The sequence below is a fragment of the Branchiostoma floridae genome, chromosome 18, assembly GCF_000003815.2.
Source record: "Branchiostoma floridae strain S238N-H82 chromosome 18, Bfl_VNyyK, whole genome shotgun sequence".
In the NCBI taxonomy this organism is placed as follows: Eukaryota; Metazoa; Chordata; class Leptocardii; order Amphioxiformes; family Branchiostomatidae; genus Branchiostoma; species Branchiostoma floridae.
In genome coordinates, this window is record NC_049996.1 from 7,930,362 (window position 1) to 7,957,241 (window position 26,880).

At 40.4% G+C, this 26,880-nt stretch overlaps 2 protein-coding genes across 4 annotated transcripts in view; both read right to left on the reverse strand.

Moving 5' to 3' along the window:
* LOC118405328 overlaps nucleotides 1–13,975 on the reverse strand; it is a 51,239-nt gene extending 37,264 nt beyond the window's left edge. The window contains exons 1-2 of one of the 3 annotated variants that reach the window (XM_035804769.1): nucleotides 13,637–13,974; nucleotides 9,101–9,271 (exon numbers count right to left, since the gene is read on the reverse strand). The gene's annotated coding sequence lies outside the window, so the exon portion shown is untranslated. Of the gene's footprint in view, nucleotides 1–9,100; nucleotides 9,433–13,636 lie in introns of those variants that run through there. The other 2 variants (XM_035804772.1, XM_035804771.1) reach the window with 2 other exon arrangements.
* A 9,332-nt stretch (nucleotides 13,976–23,307) lies between these two features.
* Nucleotides 23,308–26,281, reverse strand: LOC118406057. Its single transcript, XM_035805913.1, has 3 exons — nucleotides 26,039–26,281; nucleotides 25,686–25,758; nucleotides 23,308–24,275 (listed from the first exon to the last, which is right to left on the reverse strand). Exons 1-3 carry the CDS (start codon nucleotides 26,279–26,281, stop codon nucleotides 23,308–23,310), a joined length of 1,284 nt encoding a protein of 427 aa, XP_035661806.1.
* Between the last annotated feature and the right edge of the window lie 599 nt (nucleotides 26,282–26,880).

The following is a 26,880-nucleotide window of genomic DNA, read 5'->3' on the forward strand; positions in this document are numbered from 1 at the left end:
ATTTTGGTAATAAGACTAAAATGGCTCAGACTGGTATTAAAGAAGGGAGGACTTTTCTAGGTCGGAAACCTTGTAAGAAATCGTAGGCTGGATACCGTAAGGTGTTACTTCGCTATTGTATTAGACGGATTTATCATCTCTGGCTGTCGCTTCACTGACTGAGTTGAATCAGCCGACACAATTGCAAGTACCCTTACAGATTTTACACCGGATCCCAACATCGAAGCTATGATGTGGAACACTATGTTTGTCTTTCGATTCCATCTTGGGCTTACCGCTATCTCTATTAAGGAAAAAGAATTTCGTGTTTGAACTGTTGAGAGGTCGTCCGGACTCAGAATAATACTTTTGGGCATTATGCATCTCCGAGGTCGCGGTGGGCGTTTGGAACAGTTTTGCACTCCACTTGTGCAAGCCTGGTGTCTTTCCATATTGTTGCTTCGGTGGGTCGAGTTTATTAAGCAGGAAGAGTGGCAAATATGAGCGTCTCCGTCCTCTGAAAGGTTGGGGATCAGCATCGTCAAGCGGATGCTTGAAAGTTGAGGTTGGATAAGGCTGGGGGCCGTTGGGCATAGAGACAGTCGAGGCTCAAGACAAATGGTCCTGCGATGCGAGGGAAAAATAGTTTTGTTTTACCTCTAACGCGGATAATTCAGAACTGGGCTTGGCCGTGTCCTTATCGTTCTTCCTTCGAGTGATCGTAGAGGAACGGTTTTGAGATAACAATTTTGCGTTGCTTCCTCCATTTTGTTTGTCGTGCAGTAAAAAAATGAGAGTGGGCTATATATGAGTGTTGGGTTGTTTGAGAGTGGGTACCGTACAAGGGAGAGGCAATGTGAGAGGTAAGATGAGAAAGGAGTTACATGAGAGAAGGGAGTTGAGAGAGGGGAAATGAGAGATGGGGAGTTGAGAGAGAATAATGAGAAAGGGTGTGGTGAAAGAGGTATAGAGGGAGCGGATGACAAGCGTTCTTCTAAAGGAATGTTATATTAGCCAGATAGATCCAGATACGAACGCGTTGATGTATACAGACACATGTACAGACACGTTGATGCGTTACGCTGAAGGGCGGTTACGTTAGCTAGATATCTATACTAATTATAGATACTGATACAGGTACAAAGTTAAGGGGTTCAAAGGGAAAAGGAAGGGCTCAATAGCCAGAGATGGCAAAGGCGGAAGACGACGATTTCCGCATCACTCATACTGGAGGGCCAATAATTACGCACCTCAAAAAGGATACTATTTGAGGTGCACAATGATTGGCCCGAAAAGTATGACGTCACTCCCCCTATAAATAAGAGATGCGCGCATGAATATATCATTCCTCTGTGTGCTGGCCCTCCGGCAAAGTCTGGAGCCTGAAGCGTCCCACCCACCCGCCCATCGACAAGTTTTCTGCTTTCTGTGGAATTAGGCATCTGCTTCAGGATGGTCGCTTTAGCACATAGGTGACTTTAGGCTCCAGACGACGATTTCCGCATCACTCATACTGGAGGGCCAATAATTACGCACCTCAAAAAGGATACTATACAAACTCACTGATGAAGAAAAGGCAACGAAAATACCAACAGCTTTTGACCTTTGACCCCCAGCTTTGTCTTCTGAAGTTGTTTTGAGTCAGCTCCGAAAACGTTGCAAATTGTAGGGGGTACTAGAGATAACGTTAACTTCTAACACCAGGTGATGTTAAAGCTGTACTACGTAAGATTTGAACGAAATAATTTGTAGAAAAACATATGCATGTTCCTTCTTCTCACAAAGCAAGTGGATAAAGGGTCGGTTAATCAACTATATCAAATAAGGTTAAACAAAGCCGCTGATACACAAGACCCTATACAAACTCGCTGATGCAGAAAAAGGGATCAAAAGGGCAAAGAAAAATGGCCATGAAACATTTTGCAGGACTAGCGCTAAGGGCCATCATCCATCACGTATGGCGTAATGGGAACATCTGACTAAAATCGGATACACAAACGTCGGTATTTTTCGTGCTGGAGACGAAGTAGCTTTGTTTTCATGAAGCAATTGCATTAATTGCATTACTAATCAAAACAAGGTACTATTAGACATACAGCAAATGAAAAGGATGTATCTCCAGTTCGGACAATAGAACAAATAAACAAGGTAACACAATGTAGCAAAAGAAAGAAAATTGAAGTAATGTACTGTTTACAGTTTTTAAAAACTTTATTGCATATTTTCTTTGTTAATAAGGTTGTTTTTTTCTAACTCCGTATGTGTGTTAGTTTTTTGTAAACAAAAACAAACAAAAAAAGGTCTTAGTGGCGCCATGGCAAGTGTACAGATGTTGAAATACTGGCAGCACCAAATCCGTAGGTGTTCTTTGCACCTTTCAGACAAATTAGCCGTCAGGCTCGGTGGGCGTCACTCCGCCGTCATGGGGGCAGGGGTAAAGCGAGTATCGAACTCAGGACCTACTGATTCTGATTCCAACGCTCTAGCCGTTGCGCCACACAGAAACCCCTTGTGAACAAATTGTAAATGATTATATTACATGCATCTTGAGTTAAGGGTGTAACTTAAACAATAAGCCGTTTTGCCACACCGTAAAAGAGAAAAAAACTTCCAGCTATCATTTATCAGTCTGCAAGTGAGAACTTGAAACACTAAGCATCCTACAAAGTTCTCACTGACATCATTTTCGTCAACCAAAATTTTCCCGCCTCATTTTGCAGCCTTGATATATACAGGGACTGTAAAAACAAGTCTATCCTCTCTGTCGGAAAATGGCAGCCACTTATTTCCCATTCCCTTAGCTTTTGTACAATTTTCGGTTGCCTTTTGTTGATTAATGCCGAAAATGTCTTGACAAACATCATATACCTCAACTACACAACTTTTACCTATAGCCACTGATCGACTACACAAAGAACACCAGCAACGATGTACGGAGAAATATGGGCCAACGCAATTTAAGTGGGCGCAGCTAAGACTAAACTATGGTTATCATAACTTATATAACTTATAGTTATCATTTACTCTTTTTTTCTTCCCAACGACTTCTATGCTATAATAAGTGTTCTATACACATGCGTACATAATGTAGCTTCAGGAAATGTCCACATATTTGTCATACTATGTTGAGCATATTTTCCCTATATATAAAGAATAATATTTGTCAATGAAAAATAAACATACGCGTATACGCTCTTCGTTTATAGCAATTACAAACTACTCATTGTCACCCCCTGCATTTCTTCGCTCTTTGTGTATACAACCGCACCACTCAGAACCCAGGACTGTGTACCTCCGACCTAGCTCGCGGCCGCAAACCATGACCTGCTAAATTCTTAAGTCACAATCGGACTTTCACCAATTAAACTTTTGAGATCAGTTTGGCTGGCTAAAAGGGAATTTCTCACCGCTGAAAACACGCGTTCATGCTGCCGTTTATTTTTTGGCTCGTATCTCAACGAGGAGTGATACATGAATGAAATCATAACCCAAACCCCTGAAGAATAATCCCTGAAGCTAGTTGAATGTTGGTCTAAACATATTCCCTTTCTACAACAACCAATCCTTGGCCTTTTAATCTGTTTCAATGAAGGGGAAAAGTGACATCGGGCGTGGCGTAACTGGCAGAGCGTTCGGCTCGCAATCTATAGGTCCTGAGTTCGATCCCCGCCGTGCCCCCGAAGTTGTGCCCTTGGGAAAGGCACTTTACACGACCTTCCTCACTTTACCTAGGTGTAAAAATGGGTAGCTGACTTTGGTCGAGGAGGCTACCTTTACTTTCCGTCTTTACTGTGTATGTGGCACTGTTAATATAAGTTACAACACTTAAATGCAGTGCCTAATTGTCCTCGTCTGTCCACAAGCTAATATGGAATAAAAATTTTAAAAAATATGAAGGGAGCTCCATTACTCGGGGTTCGATCCCCGCCGTGCCCCCGACGTTGTGTCCTTGGGAAAGGAACTTTACACGACCTTTCTTACTTTACCCAGGTGTAAAAATGGGTACCTTACTTCGGTCAAACTTGAGTGCAGTACCTTATTGTCCTCGTCTGTCCAAATAGAAAAAAAAAGGAAAAGAAAGGAGCTCCATTTCCCCTGACAGGCGCGGAACCGCTCTCAAGGGATTTCGGTGTGGAAGAAAAAAACAGAAAATATTCATTTGGTTTATCTCTGTAGACTTGGTAGCTCTCTGTCTGGACGTAAACGCTCTCATAAAAAATAACCTATGTTATCATTAGCATACTCATCTTTTACTCCGTATGGCCGCAGTCCAATGCTAGAAATGGACTACCGCTCAGAAATAAATGGTAGAGGACACACAAAACCGTAATTTAAGTAAACATTTCAAAATTATTAACGTGACGAATTTAGGGCCTCATGCGTTACTGATATCTAGTAGCCAATGGGTTTCGCGCTTGTAGTCAGGCTCTTGAAATCTTACAACAAGTAGACTGGAGATCAAAAAGGGGGAGGGGGTTTAGGTCATCGGTACCTTTGGTGGCTTCTCAAGTTTCTGATGGCGAATTTAGGGCCTTCTCCGTTACTGGGTTCTAGTAATCGATGGCTTTCACGGTTTTGGTCAGGTATTCGGTACTTGAGATCTTAGCTTAAAGGACTTGAGATCATATCACGAAGGAGTTGTCGGAGTCACCTGTACCTTTGGTGGCTTCGCAAGTTTCTAAAAGCGGCTGTGACAGCAGGTATAAAGTAAGGGCGGCGCAGTGACATTCTATCTTATTAAAACAAGAGACACAAATGCAACCATTACAAAACTGCTCATTTCAACCCATGTTATCTAATGACATCGATAAGGTGTAAGCCAACCCACCTTTGGAAACGTACACTTGCACAGGACGTCCTACAGTTCTATTTGTGTATAACGGAAGCACGTGTAGGGTCTCTACTTGTCTGTGTGGCGGGAACCTGTGTGGTAAGGTCGCCTGTGTGGCGGGTACCTGTGTGGTAAGGTCGCCTGTGAGGCGGGTACCTGTGTGGTAAGGTCGCCTGTGTGGCGGGAACCTGTGTGGTAAGGTCGCCTGTGTGGTGGGAACCTGTGTGGTAAGGTCGCCTGTGTGGCGGGAACCTGTGTGGTAACGTACCCTGTGTGGCGGGAACCTGTGTGGTAACGAAGCCTGTGTGGCGGGAACCTGTGTGGTAACGAAGCCTGTGTGGCGGGAACCTGTGTGGTAAGGTCGCCTTTTGGCGGGAAACTGTGTAGTAAGGTCGCCCGTGTGGCGGAAACCTGTGTTTGTAGTAGAAACGCATGTGCTGGGATTAGAACATGGAACTACATTATACTTGCATATTCCTGGCTCTATGCCTGATGATTGGCAAGACTCAGCCAGGGTCACAGTCTGACTGGGCCACGTTTGCCTTCATGATTAAACATAGTGGGGTGAATGGGCCTCCTTTCAGTCAAAAGAAAACATTGATTCACAATGATAGTACAAAGTTGTCACTGATTATGATCTTGCTCCTAAGTGGAGATATTGAGATCAACCCAGGGCCAAGACCACCTAAGTGTCCCTGTGGGAGCTGTAACAAAGCAGTACAGAATAAGCACGCTGCTATTTGTTGTGATGACTGCAATACGTGGTATCATAAGGACTGTATTGAGCTTGGCTCTCAGGTATACACTGTATTAGCAACCCACCGATCATACTCATGGATATGCTGTGACTGCGGCATACCAAACTTTGCATCAGACATGTTCGACATCACTGATGACAGCTGTCATTCGGTAAATTCATTTGATACGCTGAACTCCAGCACAAGTTTGCCAGGTGACACACCAACGGCCACATCCACTCCACTTAGATCAAAGCAGGGGAAAACTCACACTAGAGGTAATGGTCACAAAAAGGGGAGCAAGGCTAAACTCCTGCTGGTAAACTGCCAGAGTGTTAGAAACAAAAGTGCTGAATTGGCAACTGTGATTGACACTTATAAACCAGACATATTAGCAGGCACAGAGTCATGGCTCAATGAAAACATATCAAGCAGCGAAATATTCCCTGACAGCTATATAGTACACCGTAAAGACAGACAAACTGGCCCAGGAGGTGGTGTATTTCAGGCAAACAGGGATGATCTGATTGTCACACACAGAACAGATCTGGACACAGATTGTGAGATCATTTGGACACAAACCCAACTTGCAGGAAAGAAACCGCTTATGATTGGTACATACTACAGACCTCCATCAGATCAAGGCAGTAGTCTGGATGAGCTTGACAGCTCTATAAATAAAATGGGAACTAAGATAAACTCCGACAACGTAATCATTTTGGGAGATTTCAACACCCCTGGTATAAATTGGGATGTCAGCACAACAGACAACGCTCAGAACCATACAGGACAGGCACAGAAACTACTGCACTTAGTGGATAACCATGGGCTATTCCAAACAGTTCAGGAACCAACTAGAAATGGTAATATTTTGGACCTGGTCTTAGTTAATAACCCAAACATAATTGAAAAGACCACAGTAGTTCCGGGAATAAGTGACCATGACATGGTTCTAGTGGACGTGAACTTGGCACCCAAACAGAACAAAAAACCAAAAAGGAAAGTGTACATTCGCACGAAATCTGACGAGCCGGCTATCAAGAATGACCTTGAGGACTATGCTACAAACTTTAATCAGAGAACAAAAGACATGTCGGTGACACAGAAATGGGATGACTTCAAAGGAAAAATGAAGCACACAATGAACAAGCACATTCCTAGTAAAATGACATCAAGCAGATACAACCTGCCTTGGTTTAACAGAAACTTAAGAAGACACTGTCGGAAGAAACAACGTCTTTACAATAAAGCTAAGAGAACAGGGCAAGAGGAAGACTGGAACAAGTACAAGAAAGTAAAAAAAGGAGTACAGAAAAGCATAAGATCAGCACACTCAAAATACGTGGCGAACATACTTGGAGAAGCTATAACTGACAAACCCAAAACATTCTGGTCATACATAAAAGGCCTGAGGAGAGACCTTGTTGGGGTAGCCACTCTGAAGGTGGGGAGCACCATTATAAGTGACAGTGAAAAGAAAGCAGAAGCACTCAGTTCACAGTTTAAAAGTGTATTCACAGAAGAAGACACCACAGACATGCCATCTCTTGGAAACCCCTGCACCACTCCTATGGAACATATAGACATTTCTACGTATGGTGTAGAAAAAATGTTGCAAGGCCTTAATCCGTCCAAAGCATCCGGGCCCGACCAAATACCGCCTTGGTTCCTCAAAATGACAGCCAGTGAAATCGCACCTATTTTGACTAACATTTTCCAACAATCGCTTGACACAGGAGAAATCCCCCAAGACTGGAGAGATGCAAACATATGCGCCATTTTCAAAAAGGGAGATAGAGCGGTTCCCAGTAACTACAGACCTGTTTCACTTACCTGTATTTCCTGTAAACTACTCGAACACATTATTCATAGCCATATCATGAAACACTTGGAAGGCCACAATATACTAACGGACTACCAGCATGGTTTCAGAGCAAAGCGATCAACAGAAACACAGCTTATTTTAACAGTTCACGACATAGCTGGGGCACTGAACAATAAAAGACAGGTGGATCTAGCAATACTTGATTTCACTAAAGCCTTCGACAAAGTCCCACATAGCAGACTCATAACAAAACTGGAGTACTATGGAATTCAAGGTTCTACATTAAACTGGTTAAAGGCTTTCCTGACGAATAGAGAGCAAACGGTAGTGGTAGAAGGGAAGGCCTCAGCTCCAGTTAAAGTAGCATCGGGAGTTCCACAAGGGACTGTTCTGGGACCATTGCTCTTCCTCTTGTACATAAACGACTTGCCAGACCAGCTCGATTCAAGTGTGAGGTTATTCGCCGATGATTGTCTGCTATATATAGAGGCCGTATCTGCAAAGAATGACTCACAACTTCTTCAGAAAGATCTGAACACCCTGGAAGAATGGCAAAGGAAATGGCTTATGCAGTTCAATCCTGATAAGTGCTATATCATGCACATAACGAACAAACGAACACCAAATGTGTCCCCTTACCAGTTTTGTGGTCAGACATTAGCAACCACAAAAAGCCACCCATACCTAGGTGTTACGTTAACAACTGGGCTGAAGTGGGGTGTCCATGTTAACAAAATAACAACCAAGGCCAAACAGACATTGGGAGTGATCAAACGTAACTTGTGGGCATGCCCAGCCCGCGTAAAATCACTTGCATACACGTCACTGGTAAGACCTAACCTTGAATATGCTGCAACAGTATGGGATCCGTATACAAAGAAAGACAAAGATAAACTTGAAAGGGTACAGAACCAAGCTGCCCGATTCTGTACAAACAACTACAACAGGGATGCTAGTGTTACCAAAATGAAAACAGATCTACAGTGGACATCACTTGAAGACAGAAGGAAAATGTCCAGACTTTGCATGATGTACAAAATGACCAATAAGCTGGTGGACGTACCGACTGATAAGTATCTAATACCAGCTCAAAAAAGAACAAGAAACAGCCATGACTTCAAGTACCAGAGTTTCCAAGCTAGGATTGATGTGTTCAAAAATTCGTATTTTCCCAGAACTATCGTAGATTGGAATTTGTTATCACCAAGTACAGTAGGGGCATCTTCTCTGGATAGTTTTAAAGAACGCTTGCAGTTAGATGTGCAAAAGTTAGGTGTGACGGATCGTTCAGTGTAATATAACCAGCTGCTGCCGCGCCGCGTGCCTGCGAAGCTGGTGTGTTACGCCGAATGGCGGTTATACCGGCTATATAGATACAGATACAGATACAGATACAGGCTGACCCCAACCCAACTAAACGTGCAATGTGGCAAGCCTACCTGGATCTAGTCTCTACCAGACTCCGGATCGCTGGAAAAATCGTAGAAATGGAACAAATCAGAGGAGTAAGCCAGCCAGAGGAATATAACCGGCCAGGGAACAGCACGCGATCGTCGGCGAGCTGTTCCCTGGCCGGTTATATTCCTCTCTATTTGTTCCATTTCTACGATTTTCCAGCGATCCGGAGTCTGGTAGAGACTAACCTGGATCAGTCCATTTGGAAGCAAAATGGTTGAGTATAATATACAATTTATCTTGTGAATTTACCATTTTCAAATCATTTCTCACCTCTGGTATCTGATGGTCTTTACAGATGAAGTTAGATCCTCGGTTCAGGTGGACTTACAACAAAGTGAAACATCGGGGGCCAGAAAAGGGGCGTTGTCGTGACCACTTGTGTCACTTAGCGGTTTTGCAATTGTCCTATGGTCGCTGTAGCAGGTGATAGATTTTCAGGTCCTGTATGAAATATTCACACTACTTCAGAGGACACAAGAGACGTCTCTGCCGCAGTAAAATACAGGTGGACTGTCCTTCAGAGGGATATATACACGCGCTTGGCACAGAAACAGCTTTCAATACACAATCACTATCAAAAACCGGATCCTGCTCCGCCCTCTGTGCTCATTCTGTCAGCTCTAAGACCTTGTGAGAAGGGATAGGGTATAATTAAAAGTTTACGGGTGTCCGAATCCATTCAAACTACCTGAATGTAAAACGCCTCAGGGTCGTGAGGCTAAAATCTCAGGACTAGTCCCGAAAATAGTTTTATCAGGCTGGTAGAAAATGGGATATAGGAGAAACAAGCTAAGGGGGGAGGGGGACACAAGAATAGTCATGTTTGGGGTTGTTTTCTCACCACAAAAGCGCCACCTGCATCGGCTACATATAGCGGTGAGAAGTAGAACTCCAGTTGGAAGCTTTGCTACTGGTTGTGTAAAAAAAATTCTGCTGATCATGAATAGTACTGTGCAAATATAAGGCAGCAACTTTATCCTCAACACTGTAAATGGGAAAGTTACACATACTCAAGAAACAGAATTGAGAGAAGATATGTGGAAATATATCTTTTCCCAAAAGTTGTCTTATCATTTACGTCTAGCATCATCGGCAAAGATTGCAATATTGAATAGTTAGGCGGAATTTGTAGACATAATATGGAAGTGGTATCATGTTAACAAGTTTGAAGTTCTATAGGTTATAACTTCATTATTTAGTTAACATTGTCAGCTGAGAAGGAAAACAAGAACAAGCCAAAAGTAAGGTTTGATTATTTTCGTTAATCCACATCTACATTAGCTACACTTATAATTACATGTACAAGGAATTTTTCTGTTCCACTCTAGGGTCATTTGGACCAATTCTAACGTAAGAATTGCGAAGAGATAAGATGAAGTCCATAAGATAAATTCGTATATCGTATATCGTATAATATCGTATAATTTGATTTGTACCTGGTAATAGATCCCAACTTTTCAAGAATAGCAACACACATCTATAATGAAATGTTAACAATGGCTATAACTCGGAATTTTAGAAAATCACATATTTTAACCTCTCAAAGCTCTACTCCATTCCTTCGCCAAATGATTTTTACTATTACAACTGATTTATGCTATGTTGTCATTAAGTTTGCAAGCTAGGTCCTCGTTTCAAAATAGATCCAATTTTGCACCATTTAAACCACATTTTAACACCTATTTCATACTTATAAATGAGCACCACAGCACGTCCAAAATCAAACACATTGGCGAACAGGTTGCCGTGCCAAGGTCAACCAACAGGAGACCCAAAACCAAATTACACTCATAATAAATCGTCATTCTTCAAGGTCATACCTATAATAAAGTAATGTACTTTATTTCTGCCACTAACTTTATAGCTCTACATGAAATCATATTGTTGGAGATCGATATGCAGTGCATTGTGCGAATTAAAGTGAATATCAACATGATGTATGTGTACGTGTGCATGTGTTTGAGTGTTCGTGTGAGCGTGTGTGTGTGTGTGTTAGCGTGTGTATGTGTGCGTGCGTGTTTATGTGTTTGTATTTGCGTATAAGTGTGCGTCTCTGTGTGTGTATATGCGGATTACAGCTAGCCTGGCTCTGTTGGCTGATGATGGACTCCTTAGGACGGTGGTATGAGCGGGGTGTTGCTCCCTTAGGAGGGTGTGTATGTCCTCTCTCTGCTTGTCAAACCAGTCTCTGTTCCGTTTAGTGGTAGTGCCGAGTACTTGGCGTGAAGTGGTGTTGAGGGTGCTGGCCACTGCTTCCCAGGCATCAGTCAGGAGCTCTGTGTCAGCAGACAAGTCTTCTTCCAGTGCGTGGGTAAGACGACTGGCCAGCGGCGTTTGTAGTTCTTCTCTTTTGCCGCTGTTTTCTAGGGCCCTGGTGTTAAGTTTTCCAGCATGTGCATTCTTGCGTGCGTGTTTCTTGATGTGCATTCCAAGTCTTGTGCGTACCATTCTATGGTCAGTCCATCCTTGTGCTCCTCTCATTACTCGTGTGATTTTAACGTCTTTCCGGTCAAGTTGCCGGACTAAGACATAGTCCAGCATGTGCCATCTTTTTGACCTTGGATGCATCCATGTGGTCTTGTGCATTGTGCGCAGTTGAAAAAGTGTGTTTGTGATCACAAGGGCGTGCTCAGCACAGAAAGATAGGAGACGCAGCCTGTTGTCATTACACTTGCCTACGCCGTGGACCCGCCTTGCCACAGAAATTTGGATTTGTGTAATAAAGAAGCTTGAGGTCATAATAGTCAATAAAACTTGGTCTATTTTATCATGCACAGTTAGTATTTTTCTATTAGATGGCTTTGAAAGTTTCGACAAATCTGTTCATTGTTTGTATCAACCCTATTGGTGTAATTTTACAAAGCAAGTTGCTCACTAAGATGTGGTTTTGCTGCACCAAAATGTGGTCGAACCAGTTCACCAATGATTAATCACTTTGCCAGCGAAAACTGTTGATACAAAGCAACCTGATAATTCTGCCTCAACACTGCCCCCGTTTCTGTCAATCAAAAAACATTCAGCTCCATTCCGCTGTTATCAAGAACTAGCAAGACAAGTCAGCCCGAGAATACCAACAGCTTTTGACCTTTGACCCCCAGCTTTGTCTTCTGAAGTTGTTTTGAATCAGCTCCGAAAAAGTTGTAAATTGTAGGGGGTACTAGAGATAACGTTAACTTCTAACACCAGGTGATGTTAAAGCTGTACTACGTAAGATTTGAACAAAACAATTTTTAGAAAAACATATCCATGTTGCTTCTTCTCACAAAGCAAGTGGATAAAGGGTCGGTTAATCAACTATATCAAATAAGGTTAGACAAAGCCGCTGATACACAAGACCCTATACAAACTCGCTCATGCAGAAAAGGGGATCAAAAGGGCAAAGAAAAATGGCCATGAAACATTTTGCAGGACTAGCGCTAAGGGCTACTATCCATCAAATATGGCGCAATGGGAACACCTGACTAAAATATAATACAAAGACGTCGGTGTTTTTCGTGCTGGAGACGAAATAGCTTTGTTTTCATGCAGCAATTGCATTCATGATCATTCATTGCATTACTGATCAAAACAAGGTATTATTAGACATACAACAAAGGAAAGAACCTATCTCCAGTTTGGACAATAGAACATAAGTTGCAACAATTGAATGCAGTGCCTAATTGTCCTCGTCTGTCCAGAAGCTAATAGAAAAAATGTGAAGGGAGCTCCATTCCTCGGGGTTTGATCCCCGCCGTGCCCCCGACGTTGTGTCCTTTGGGAAAAGAACTTTACACGACCTTTCTTACTTTACCCAGGTGTAAAAATAGGTACCTTACTTTGGTCAAACTTGAGTGCAGTACCTTATTGTCCTCGTCTATCCAAATAGAAAAGAAGAAAAGGAAAGGGGCTCCATTTCCCCTGACATTTCTTGAAAGCCCGCAGTCCACTCTCAATGGATTTATGTGTGGGAGAAAAAAAAACAGAAAACATTCATTCGATTTATCTCTTTAGACTAGATAGCTTTCTGTCTGGACGTAAATGCTCTCATAACCATAACCTATGTTATCACAAGCATACTCATCTTTTACTCCGGATGGCCGCTGCAGCTGTCCAATGCTAGAAATGGACTACCACACAGAGGTACATGGTAGAGGACACACAAAACCATAATTTAAGAAGTAAACATTTTAAAATTATTAACGTGGCAAATTTAGGGCCTCCTGCGTTACTGATCTCAAGTAACCAATGGGTTTCACGCTTAGTCAGGCTCTTACAACAAGTTAAGTAGACTGGAGATCAAAAAGGGGGAGGGGGGTCGAGGTCATCTGTACATTTGGTGGCCTCGCTAGTTTCTCATGGCGAATTTAGGGCCTTCTCCGTTACTGAGTTCTAGTAATCGATGGCTTTCACTGTTGTAGTTAGGTATTCGGTACTTGAGATCTTAGCTTAGAGGACTTGAGATCACAAAAGGGGGCGTTGTCGGAGTCACCAGTAACTTTGGCGGCTTCGCAAGTTTCTGAAAGCGGCCGTGGCAGCAGGTATATAGTAAGGGCGGCGCAGTGACATTCTATCTTATTACAAGAGACACATATGCAACCATTACAAAACTGCTCATTTCAACCCATGTTATCTAATGACAGCAATTTAAGTGTAAGCCAACCCACCTTTAAACACGTTCACTTGCACAGGCTGACCTAACCCCTGACCCCAACCCAACTTAACGTGCAATGTGGCCATTCTACAAGGATCAGTCCATTTGGAAGCAAAATGGTTGAGAATAGAATGCAAGTTTTCTTGTGAATTTACCATTTTCAAATCATCTCTCACCTCTAGTATCTGATGGTCTTCACAGAGTTAGATCCTCGGTTCTGATGAATTTACAACACGGTGAAACATCGGGGGCCAGAAAAGGGGCGTTGTCGTTGCCACCTGTGTCACTTAGTGGTTTTGCAAGTGTCCTATGGTCGCTGCAGCAGGAGATAGATCTTCAGGTCCTGAAGTAAATACTAGTAGTTACACTACTTCAGAGGGCATAACAGACGTCTATGCCGCAGTAAAATACAGGTGGACTGTCCTTTAGAGGGATATATACACGCGCACAACTCAGGCTTGGCAGAGAAACAGCTTTTAATACACAATCACTATCAAAAACCGGATCCTGCTCCGCCCTCTGTGCTCATTCTGTCAGCTCTAAGACCTTGTGAGAAGGGATAGGGTATAATTAAAATTTTACGGGTGTCCGAATCCATTCAAACTACCTGAATGGAAACGGGTCGTGAGGCTAAAAGCCAATGACTAGTCCTGAAAATAGTTTTATAAGGTTGGTAGAATATAGGATATGGGAGACTTGGACCTAAACATTTGTACGTCCAATTTCAAGTTCAAAGTTTTAGGCATGCAGCACTATTCGTATGTGATCTCATTTGTGTCTGGTAAAAAGTCCCCACTTTTCAAGAATAGTAACAAACTTCTAATATAACAGATTAAAATGGCTATTACTCGGAATTTTAGAAAATCATATCATCTCAGAGCTCTACATCTTCAAATTAGAATCTCGGGACTCAATACCTTCGCAAAACTATTACTGTAAACAACTAAATTATGCTATGTTGTCATTAATTATTCCAGCTATAGGTCCTCATTTCAAAAATGGTCCAAATTTGCACGTCCAAAACCAAACACATTGACGAAAAGGTTGTTGCCGTACCAAGGTCAACCAACAGGCGATCCAAAACCAAATTACACTGTCATAATGAATCGTCATTATTCAAGGTCATACCTGTAATAAAGTGATGTACTTTATTTCTGCCACTAACCTTATAGCTCTACATGAAATCATATTGTTGGGGATCGTTGCAGTGTTTTGTGCTAATTATAGTGAATTCTCAACATGATGTAGGTGTACTTGTGCATGTGTTTGAGTGTGCGTGTGTGTGTGTGTGTGTGTGTGTGTGTGTGTGTGTGTGTGTGTGAGTGTGTGTGTGTGTTTGCGTGTTTATGTGTGCTCGTGTATGTGTCAGCATTTGCGTATACGTGTGCGTGTGTGTGTATATTGTGTGGTGCGCGTGTGTGTATGGGAGGGGCGTGTGAGCAGGGGACAGGTATCACTTTACATTGTGTGCGCTGTTCACATCCTGGTAATCATACTCACAAATACGGCAGCTAAAAGAACACACCTCAGCCTAATATTCCTCAGCTAGGAGGATCGTAATTGTTTACGTAATCGCGATGGTTGAAGTTATTTTGTCTGGTGTGTTTCACTAAAACTAACCCTAATGGATACCTCTCACCCCATAACATGAGTGTGCCACCCTACTGTCATTATATTACAGCCAATTTCCAATAAGTTAAAACTGGACCATAATACTACGTCATGTCGCACGATCTCACGTCCGTTGGCAACTTGCCTAGTTCGACTCCATTCAGTAAAGGCCAAGCTTCACAGCAGAATTCCGTTGTTTAGCAAAGTAAAAATAGTCAACCCAAAGCTATGGGCCTAACCCGCCGTACATGCAATTTGTCCGTATGTTTTTTTTTTTGTTTTTTTTTAAGAAGGCCACGCTTGCCACCTTTTTCTGAAAACGTTCGGGCTTTACAGGGCAGACGCGTCGCCCGGCGCGTACCGCAGGCCGATGGCACACAACTTTTTGCTTCTACGTAAAATTCTACGGCGTTTCTGCGTGCTCCAAATAAATCGGATTCCCTACGTTTCATACGAAGGCGGTACTTAACACATACGGATCCAAAAAGATTGCCCACGTTTTGGCACGTAGACAGCACGTAATTGCACATACGACGAGTTGTGCCCTAAGCTTTTAGGACACCACAATACTTTAAACAATAAAAACCCTTTCTTGTCGGGATTTTTTAATGTAAAATCAGTTTTATAGTTGCGACGGTAGGAAATACTCTATAGCTGTTCGAACAGCTGTACAAAATGACATTTCCCAATCTTAAATTTGCTTTTGTGAGCCTATAGAACCAATCCAAGGTCACCGACTAGAGTTTACTTGTATTCATTCCGTATAGAATTTGTTGGAAATTCGTCTAGTGAAATTTAAAGTTTTTGTGGTCTGATATAATAATTAGTCAGATAGCATCACCTTCCCCATTTTCCCTATTATATTGCAATACTGGACGGGTATATATTGCTATCGAATAGTTATAGGTTGTTTCTCCAGAAAAAGGCGCATCAGAAGCTTCTTGTCAGCACACTTGCAGCTTTGTGTGTTTCAGATCCTCCGGGACAAGTCTTTTTGTTGTAACATCAGTCTCGGTTAACAATAAAACTTTACCAACAACATATGTTTTAAGAAAATTTATTAGGTTTTTCAACCCTGGAAAGCAGCCTGTAACGAAAAAGATAGCTAGTTATTATCTCAGAATCCCGAAAAGGAATGTTTGTTTCGTTAGAAATAACAAACAAATTAAACAATGCATTAATTCACTCCAACAGCTCGATATATTTGTAAAAGGTCAGTTTCAAATATCATCCACTGTATTTCGTTGATGTGTGAAAAGCTTTTGCCAAGCTTTCGGATTTTTTAAGGAGGCTGTGTAATCGGTTGAGCCATGGTGTGGTGGGCCTGTATGTAGGTCAACAATTAATAACTCGAGACGTTGTGGATGGATCTTGATAATAGTTTGTCGGTGTGTAGTGATTGTAGAAAGGAATGCGGCTAGGTTTAATAATGGTTTACCTAGCGTTCTCCTTCAGTACTGCAGCTACTTTGTATGTTTGTTTGTTGTTTCTTTGTGAACGACATGACTCGAGAAGCTGTGACTGTATCTTCACGATATTTAGTAGATGCGTAGCGGCTGCTTAGCTCGATAATGGTTAACCTGGCGTTTCCGTACGGCTCTGCAGCGGACTTTGTATGTTTGTGTACTTGTCTCTGAACAACATCCCTCTAGGAGCTAGCTGTGGCTGTATCTTCACGATATTTTTCAGGTGCGTAGCGGATGTAAAAAGGAAGGTTAAGCTCGAAATTGTTTTACCTGGCGTTTTTGTACGGCCCTGCAGCGAGCATTGTACTTATTTAATAAGTGCTTCTATCTGTGAATATCAGAACTCAAGAATCTGTGAAAGGACCTTCATGATGTTTGATAGGTGTATAGCGGTTGTAAAAACTAAGGTCAAGTTAAAAAATCGTTCACCTGGCTTTTTCCATATGTACTGCAGCAGACTGTGTTTGTTTGCATATATATAAAGCATGATGGGCGATGTAAATGGTTTTAGAAGGAAGTTGCGGTACTACAGCGGAGGGGAACTTTAATGTAGGCGGTAAGATTTGCTGCAAGTGCCAGGTTTATGATTTTTAGTGGTTGATAGGACTTGGAGTAGGGATGAAGTGGTATAGGTTTTGGTCACTAGCTACTTGATTAAACTACAGGGGCGCGATTTTGTCGTAGACGTTGAAAGAGAATAACTTATGAAAAGGTAGGCAGATTGGTATGTAGATACCATGAGTGATGACTTATATAGCCAAATTTTCGATGTTTCGATTTGGCTGTTGAAAAAAAGACACATAGAAAAAATATCAACAAACTATCGAAATTAGAGTTTAATAAAACAAATTTAATACAACCAACATATACGTCTATTTTATTGTTAACCCTCAAGCACCCGACCTTTTCTTGCGACTAAAATGACCGAATGAGCCCGAAATTGTTCATGAAAATGTCTATTCCAATTCCTATCGGTGCTCATTGCAAGAACATTTCTTCGTCAATGTGATGGGGATATTTTGACACATTAAAATGTTATCAATTCCAGCTCATTATCATAATTTAGGCATAAGAGCAGAATGACCACGTTCTCCCAACTCCTTTTCAGACCGGGCCACGCGGGGTGGGCGTTTTTAGGTCCTCCGTAACTTTCATGTCACACAACTCTTGATTGCCTTACTAAAAAGCTACCCAACTTGGTAGATTATCAGGTAAAAAGTTGTAAGGAAAAAATTTGAAGTCGATAAAACAATTTTTATGTTGCCATGGTGACGGGAAATATTGTGGTCATGCGATGAGTAATGTAGGGGTTTGGTCTGAAAAGTTTGTTTTAAAAAGTGCACAATTTGCTGCAATTCATTTGGACCCAAGGCGGACCAAACAAAAACTTTCCTCACAAAGAAACTCACCGAAGAAATATTTCTTTCGACCAAACATGTTAAAATGGTACTTTTGAGGGTCAACAGTGTCGCACAAACCACATTCTTTGTATTTCCTAACCCACTGATATATTTGCTGACAATAGCGTCGATTAGGTAACTGTTTCTTGACTATATTTTTTTAACTTGTTTACCCTTGTCCTGCTGGTAAATTTTCCACCCATAAACTCTCCATGTGCTGGGCTTTTTAGACCCTGTTCGAAGAAGGGTTACTTTGCTTTTTTTTGTAACTTTGCCACATAGTAATCCTATAATGTGATACATCAATAGAAAGCAAAATGTCTCTAAAAATATAATGAATGTTTTACCTTGAGTCAATACAAATGATTTACAAGGGCAATAATGAAATTAAGCAAGTTATCTTTTTGTGTATTCTGATACCCGAATCTCATGATTAGTCTTAGTGTCAACACTGCAACATTCATATGACATCCTGACAACATCAGAGCCACACATGTAATGAAGAAATCTACCCAGGTATCTCTACAGGTAAGTTTATGGGTAGGTGTCGTCCTTGGTGCTGAACAGGCTGTTCAAAATTAATGTACGTATCCATAAAAATTATAGTACTATACACTTGTTCCTTTGACTTCAGTACAAATAAAACACACGGTTCTTGTTCAGTATAACCCTAACATTAGAACTTGTTCTACCTTTAAAAATGTAAAATAACTTCATGATAAAAATAACCAAGGAAGTGTAAACTTTAAAAGTTGTTGATATTGAATCTAGTATTGAATAACTAAGCAAAGATAGCAAAGACTGCAGATCTTACAATGACAACGTCCTTATTATCAGAATACGAGCCCTTAAGTAAAAAGATAAGTCTTTAAGTTAGTAGTATATCCAAGAATCAAGTATGTTCATGAAGTTCATAATTATATACATAAATTCTAAAGAGAGACAAAGTTTCATTGCATGCGCAGCTACAACAGCTGTTAATTAATAAGGCCATAAAAGGTCAGACTTTCAATATATATATATATATATATATATATATATATATATATATATCTGTTGATGAATAAGGCCGCCAATTGAAGTGACAATTACAGCTTTGTGTTTTTTCTACATTCAAGAGATGCGCGAAGTGACACAATTGAAATAGATTGGTATCACTTGCCAAGTTGACAACTACAGTTGTGGCAACCATTTTTGTGCCATTTCCCTTTTAAACCTACGGCCATATACATTTACATCCACGTCTACAGTCAATTCAACATGTACAATCAATACTACTAAGTTGAAAATGATTCCGTCTACACTTCTGGATAAACGTCACAATTAGACGTTTAGAATGGTGTCCACCGTTCTTCATCAGTGAATTAAAAATTAAGTTGTACCAATTTTGCGGAACAAAGAATAATCATTTCGTTCTAAATAAACAAAACAGGCAACGGCTATTGTGTTCGACATAAACAACACAGGTGACTATTGACGTGTTCTAAATAATGTTCTAAATAAACAAAAGGTAACTGACAAAGGTTCTATAATACATTCATGCAAAGTGAAAATTTAATAACATGGAAATACATAATTGATAATATATTTATGTGTATATATCAATAAAACCATCAATTACCAAACCAAAACATCATTCCAAGAACCAAAAAGATCAGTCCTAAGTCCACCCTATGACGTAGATAAGGACGGTAAATACGTTCGTAAATAGCTTCCCTTTTGCGGAACAAAGAATAATTCTAATGTTCTAAATAAACAAAACAGGTAACGGCTATGGTGTTCTGAAATAAACAACACAGGTAACTATCAACATCTCAATAGTTACCTGTGTTGTTTATTTTGAAACACCATAGCCGTTACCTGTTTTGTTTATTTCGAACATAAGAATTATTCTTTGTTCCGCAAACTTTGTACAGCTTCATGTAATTATCCTGAAGTATAGACTGAATCATGTTCAATTAATTTTATCCTGGTTGACTAATCTTCACAAACGTATCAATGCTACTCTACGTTATACACTCCTTTCAGGATATATGAGAATTATTTAATAAAACCACTATGTACTTACTATGCTTACGTTTTGATGTATTTCAGGCACATTCCTTAGAGTTGTTTTTTTTAACAGGATGTAGGTGGAACTTTCACAGCGGGAACACAATCATAATGATAGAAGGTACATACTAGTTCTATTATTTATACACGCATTATACCGCTTATACAGTATATCTTATACTGCAGATAAATTGCTGCAATTAAATTACATTTCATCGCCTTTCTCGGCCCCTTTATGAGGACATAGTTTGTACGTAAGGTACACGGTACGTATGGTTGTAAAATTAAATAAAACGAAAAACTAAATAATTCAAACAAACTCTAAGTCTTTACAACGCGACGTGACAGCGTCAATATGATGTCATTTAAAAATAATATGTAAATTCCATAAGATTGAACCCAAAAAAAAGGTAAACCCTTGAACAGTAAAAAGTATAACCCGGAAAACGTTATGGAATGCAACACAAATTTGACAGAGAGAGAGGGAATCTTGATATTAGTATCTCATACAACTTCTGTTTTTGTTTAAAGTAACAGCAGCAGCATTAGAAAAGGCCTTTTTTTATGTATTACATACAAAAGGCGGGATCTGCTATCATTATTCAGCCATTTTGGACTTTAAAAATGCATTGCTTTCAACAAACAGCCCCCAAACTCAACAGGCTAAAATGTTCGTTTGAATATTCTTTTCCAGAAAAGATACCCGGTAGAGAAATTTTACAAACATTAAGAGGATTTTTCCCGAGCTAAAGATATTGTCTTTTATCTGAGGTTGTGATCAATGGCCTCATCAAATAAGCATGATTTATAAAGACTTTCTAAAAGTCAGTATTTATTACATACTATATACGTTATGTGAGAAAATAGTTTGATATGGCTAGACAACCTGGAAAATATAGTCTACAAATATTTTTTTTTTTAAATATTCATGTCAGAAAAGTAACCTCGGCATCCCGGCAAGATAGATATTAATAAATTGAATATTTCGACCATGTTGCTACCAAAATTTTAGGAAAATGTATCACCCACCCACACACCCAGTCTGAAGAAGGTTGACTAAGGTAATGCTACATGTTAGGGGAAGTCAACAAATCAGTTAAGTTTTAGCGTTCGGTTTTGTAATAATCTTTTTGTATTTTTGATTAATCATTTGGACACAGGCTATTCAGGGTAACATAAATAACCTGTTGTTTTAGTTGTCTTCTTTATACTCTACATGGTCTCGCCATATGCATTCCCCTATCATGTTGCCCAGTGGCAGTTTAAATTCTTGTATTTTACCTTTATTTTAATTTATTGCACTCTTGCACACTCTCAATACACTAAGCTAAATTAAAACAAGGACACAAAAGCATAAATGAGCTCAAGGCTTTTTATCCCTTAAACACCTTTCATTACTGCGGTTAAAACGACTGAACAAACTCATTTTTGCTTAGTCATCTTCATTGTACATCTCGGTAGTAAGTGTGCATACATTACTTGATTTATGCAAATCATTATACAGAATGGAGGCAAATCTTGCATAAAAAAACAGTAGTAGCAATTTTTTAAACAATTTTGGCCTTGACTTTCCTGAAAAAAATACATAATGATAAGTGCATAACAGTATTGAATTGAATATGCTTCTGATAATAGATATATCATATGGACAATTAAAATTATAATATCACGTATTCAAAAGATGCAATTTTTTCTACATCAATAACACTTGTTTTCTATCATCCTTAATAAATAAATAACAGATACTATAACTGAGAAAGTCATAAAATGAAACATTTTCCCTGATTCCTTACGGATTCAGTTGAAGTCTTTAAGGAAGAAAACTAGTCTTACTTTAATTATCACATTCTGTTACAGGAAGGCCTACTCTAGCAGTCCTTTACATAAAAAAAGTTACAAAGCTGGAATCTATGAAATACCACACCTCATCCTACGTCTTATCACCGTTGAAGATTACATTTTTCAAGTATGCCAATTGCAATTACACACGCAAATTATTTCCTTCCCTTTACCAATGTACTCACTAGTACACTGGGGTGATGGTGACTCATGTTTATTCCAGAGGAGCTTGACAGATAAACCTTTGCTTGTTAGTACACTTAGTATCACCCCACATGGGAATGCCAGTGAGGCCTGACCAGTACTTAACGCACAATTTCAATTTGCCCAAACGAAGCATCCTTTTGTTATTAGGCGTTCCTGGACACCATCCCTGAAAAACATAATGAAACAGTTTTAAGTCTTGATAGTAGACGCAATACGCCGTGGTTTGACTCAAAACCATAATATAGTATTGGTTTAACGGTATGCTTCTCGTAAAGTCAATAATAATCCAGCACAAAAGGAAACAATACATGATTTATATAAATTATAAATTGTATGGATATCTGGCACAAAAATACGCTAAACCAAGCTGTGCAACATCTGAGACTTAAAGGGGGGAAAATCAAGCCCCTTCACAAAGCCCTTTAGACGAGTGATCTTGTATGTTTGCCCATTCCCTATTAAAACTAACATTCTAAAAAAAAATAACCTTCCGTGACAAAAAAAAAACACATTCTGTTTGACAAGGCATGTCTTGATATACTCACTTTGTAGTGGCCCAATGTAGACCCATCTTCCCAGAGCCAGTGTCTCTCCTTAAGAAAGAAGCCCCCCTTGTCCCTCAGGCCAATCCAAAAGTCGGCGTAGTAGCCTTCCTGCCGGACAAGGTTTCTCAGGGCGAGGTCCAACTCTTCTGTTTTAGGCATGGCAAGTCTCGCACCAACATTGTTGCAGGCCTTCCTGGCATTTTTGTAGGACAGTTGTCGGTGGTTAAGCAGGATGCAGGTTCCAGCGAGGAGTCTGTATCCGACCTGGCAGCCGCCAATCCTGGGAGCTAAAACAGTGGAGGAACGTTCAACCCTCATCCGACCGATACATTATTACGACGAATCTGACCGTATTGGGTAATTTTTGACCCCATTTTGCTCATAGATATATTTCTACTGGTTCTTTTTTTCATTAGTATGTTTTCACTGTTTCACCATTCTACTGATTTTTTTTTTTCATTAGTATGTTTTTTTGTCATCACTATGTTTTTACTGTTTCACAAATATATGAAAAATATTTTGACAAGTTTTGGTGTAATTTATTTTTACTCACTATCATAATTAATGCAGAAATTATGGAGAAACCTCCTTTGCTCTAAAAATCTACTGTACTCCACTTACTTTAACAATGCTTTTGTCTTATCAATTTCTAAGCAATGATATTTGTAATACAATAGCATATTAATGTTATTTGACAATAAATCAATCAATCAATCAGCCGCGGGCATCAGGGGAGATGCATAGCGGCTGTAGACATGTCCCTCCAAGATGTTCTGTTTTCAGCCAGAGTTCTCCAGTCAGATCTGCTGACCCCTGTGGTGTCCAGCACGTTGAAGACTTGGTCCTCCCATCTGCTCCTAGGACGGCCTCTGGGGCGCCTCCAAGTTGAATCTGGAACTGAGGTGATCAATTTGATCACTTCCTGGGTCGGTGTTGCTCTGGAGATGTGTCCCAGAAGGTTAAGCTGGTACTTGGTGATCTTCTGGCTGACCGGGATCTGGTTTGTTGTGTGGCGTACTACTTCGTTGGTGACATGGTCCTGCCAGCGGATGCCCTCGATGCTTCTAAGGCACTGTGAATCGAAGGAGTCTAGTTTCTGTTTCAGTGACTTGGTGAGAGTCCATGACTCGGCTCCATACAGGAGCACTGAAAGAACCAGAGTGTTGTACACCTTCAGCTTGGCCGTTCTGGAGAGATGCTTGCAGCGCCATACACGGCTAAGGCTGGCAAAGGCTGCAGAGGCGATTCCGAGTCTGCGCTTGACATCTTGGTCAGACTTGCAGTCCTGCGTAATAACGCTGCCGAGATAGGTGAAGCATGAAACCACCTCTACTGACTCTCCATTGATCGGTGGACAGGTAGGTTGATCAAGAAAGTCACTGAGGGACTGCACCTTAGTCTTCAGCCAGCTGACTTCTAGACCCAGGTTTTGACTCTCGGCTGAAAAGATCTCCAGCGTGCTGACAAGGGCATCGAACAACTCTGCAAGCAGTGCCACGTCGTCGGCGTAATCCATGTCTGTGAATGTATGTTGACCGTACGTAACTCCACACATCCCTCGGCCAACAGTCCTGGACATTACATGGTCAATGGCGATGTTAAACAGCGTTGGAGCCAGGACACAACCTTGGCGTACGCCGCTGAGAAGTGTGAACCAGTCCGAGTAGTTTGTTCCTACTCGAACGCAGCTTGCAGCTTTGACAATAAAAGATAGAGTATTTCTGAAAAGTTGATTTTGCACCATAGTCTGCCAACTAATCACATACAGACAGTGACTCTTGTCTATTTTTCTGCAAATGCCTTTCTTGTAGGTTCCTTTTGCTTATCTCGTCCATATATTGTCTTGTAATTGATAAGAAACATTCACTTTCATAAGTAAAGGCAATTAGTGCTTATTATCATAATCAATGCAGAATGTAAAAAAAACGTGTTTTACTCTACATTTGTTTCAAAATATTCTGTGTTTTACTCATCCAATCAACTATAACTTTTTGCTGTAATAGCAATGATAAGGAATGTCTGTCATTTTATTGAAATGTTTTGATATTTACGTAATTAATGATGCATAATTGGCTCGGCTCATTTTTGACAGCAACGAACCAGACACAAACTTTCAAGTATAGCTTATACAGTAATCGGCAAAAGGCGGTGAAAAATTGGTAGATGTTGTAAGACACGTATACATACCTATTCATGGAAGGAATTTTTTCTCTGATTAAAAAAATTAATGTTGATATGGCAGATATGGCGCCTGGGGTCAAAACTCACTCTATGGTCGGATGAGAGTTAAATACCAAAAGAAGGAAATTTCCAAGAATACCTTTACTATGAATGCTATGCCTACTTTTTTTTAAATCTAATTTTTAAAAACTTCATTTCAATTTTTGCATTTGTGGAGCCCCATCCTTAACAATTTGCCAAGTTTGACTATCTTATTCACAACGTACAGAATATCAGAACATAAATTGCACATTTACATGACCCGCATTTTAATTTACACCGGTACAAGTTATTTATATCACAAATATGGAATCCCAGCATTTCCTCTTGAGAAATCCTTGGCATAATTAAATAGGTACATGCTCGACAGAAAAATAATAATTGGCCAACTAAAACAGGGTTGCTCGATAAAATATAAGAAATGGAAAAAACGTTCCGCATATACTTGCGAGTGTTTAATCCTTATTCCACACCTTAATATTGAAATATGTTGTTTTCACTTCAAGTTTGTATTCTCTTTGTCAATTTCTTTATCCGCTGATGCATATAGAATGCATCACGGTGTATTTAGTATTATCCGAGGTCCCAGCCCGACCGCGGGTCGGATTGCGCGAAATAGTTCGATTTATTCGAATAGAGCCCGTCTGATAGGGAAAGTTATCACCCGGTCCGGAACACCCGTATCGAACGTTTTCGCGTCACAGGTATGACATAAACATCAGGGATATGGCACCATTACATCGATTGCTCACTTGGGAATTTTTGCCTAGTCAATCAAAATTCTCTATAAACGTATGGTTGTTTCTAGTCTTTGCCAGCCATTTTAACCGTTAGCGGATATGTTTGAAACCTTATTAAAAGCAGTTTTTGTTTTGTGTGACTCACTTTTCCTGGTCGTCGATGTGTCTTGGTTTAAATTCCCAAGTCGCTTGCTCCGTATCATCACGCTGGTTGCAAACTAGGATAATAAAAAAACGCGATGTCATCATTGTCATATATTCAACGGTATGAAAACTTACAGCCTAAATATAAAATAACAATAAATAGATAAGAAATTGGAGAAGAAATTGGAGAAGAACTTAATATCTTGCATAACATCTCAACGAAATTAGATAATCACGTAAATGTAGTAAAAAATACGACATATTAAAGACGACTGAAAAGGCACGAATCTAGGAAAATAGTTTGAACGTAAAATGTTTTATGTAAAAAAGAAGATAATGAAATGTTATTGTTACCTCTTTGTCTGTGGTTGTCATATCCAGCAATGTAGTTGTCACTGCCGGAATTGCATCTGTGAAAGCTGGTATTTTGGTTGTTGAGGCTGGCCGTGTGGTTGTCACGGCGGGCAGTGCGGTTTTCACAGATGACAGTGCGGTTGTCTCGACAGTTCTGGTAGTTGTCATTGAGGTTGTCACGGCTTGCGGCGGATATGTCACGGCTGGCACTGTGGTTGTTACGACCGGCATTGTGGTAGCCATGTTTGCCTGTGAAGTTTCACGTTCATGACCGGCGACCCCCGAAGATAAGTTGGTCGTTGAAGATTGGTTCGCCAATAGCTAAGTAAAGAAAACAAACGTCCTGGTCAACAAAGAAAATGAATGATATGACAATAACAGAAAGTTATATGGAAAAATTATACATATTATTTGAGTTTGCATTCCATATTGTTTCATAGGTATTATCTCCACCGCATTATATAGCCATTGTTTTATTAATTTTATGGGATGCCAATTAAAGTACTGTAGACAGAAGTTAAGAAAGCACACCAAGGGCTAGCTGTGTGGTTAGAAAATAAGAGAGGAGACTGACCTGATATATTTTTCCTTTGTTCTCCTTCGGTGTACCAGTAAGGTAAATGTTGATGATAACTGCTGAAGCAACCAAAGCTGCCACTGCAACAGCGATGATGACGCAACGGAGTAGATGGGGGTGGAGACTTGCGCAGAATAACCATATTTGGCCTACGAAAAGTCAATCATTAACACAGAGGTAAAGTTTTTAGGGCAACCATAGTGACTTTTTTGCAACGGTTCTATTGGGCGTTATTAAATATCAAATTATAAAGAGTCCCACGTGA

Coding starts and splice junctions, on each gene's coding strand:
- LOC118406057 (XM_035805913.1), bottom strand. CDS start 26,281: ATGGCTACCACAATGCCGGTCGTAACAACCACAGTGCCAGCCGTGACA. Junction 25,759..26,038: donor TGACAACCACAGACAAAGAG/GTAACAATAACA, acceptor TTATTATCCTAG/TTTGCAACCAGCGTGATGAT. Junction 24,276..25,685: donor CACATCGACGACCAGGAAAA/GTGAGTCACACA, acceptor TTATTGTCAAAG/CTGCAAGCTGCGTTCGAGTA.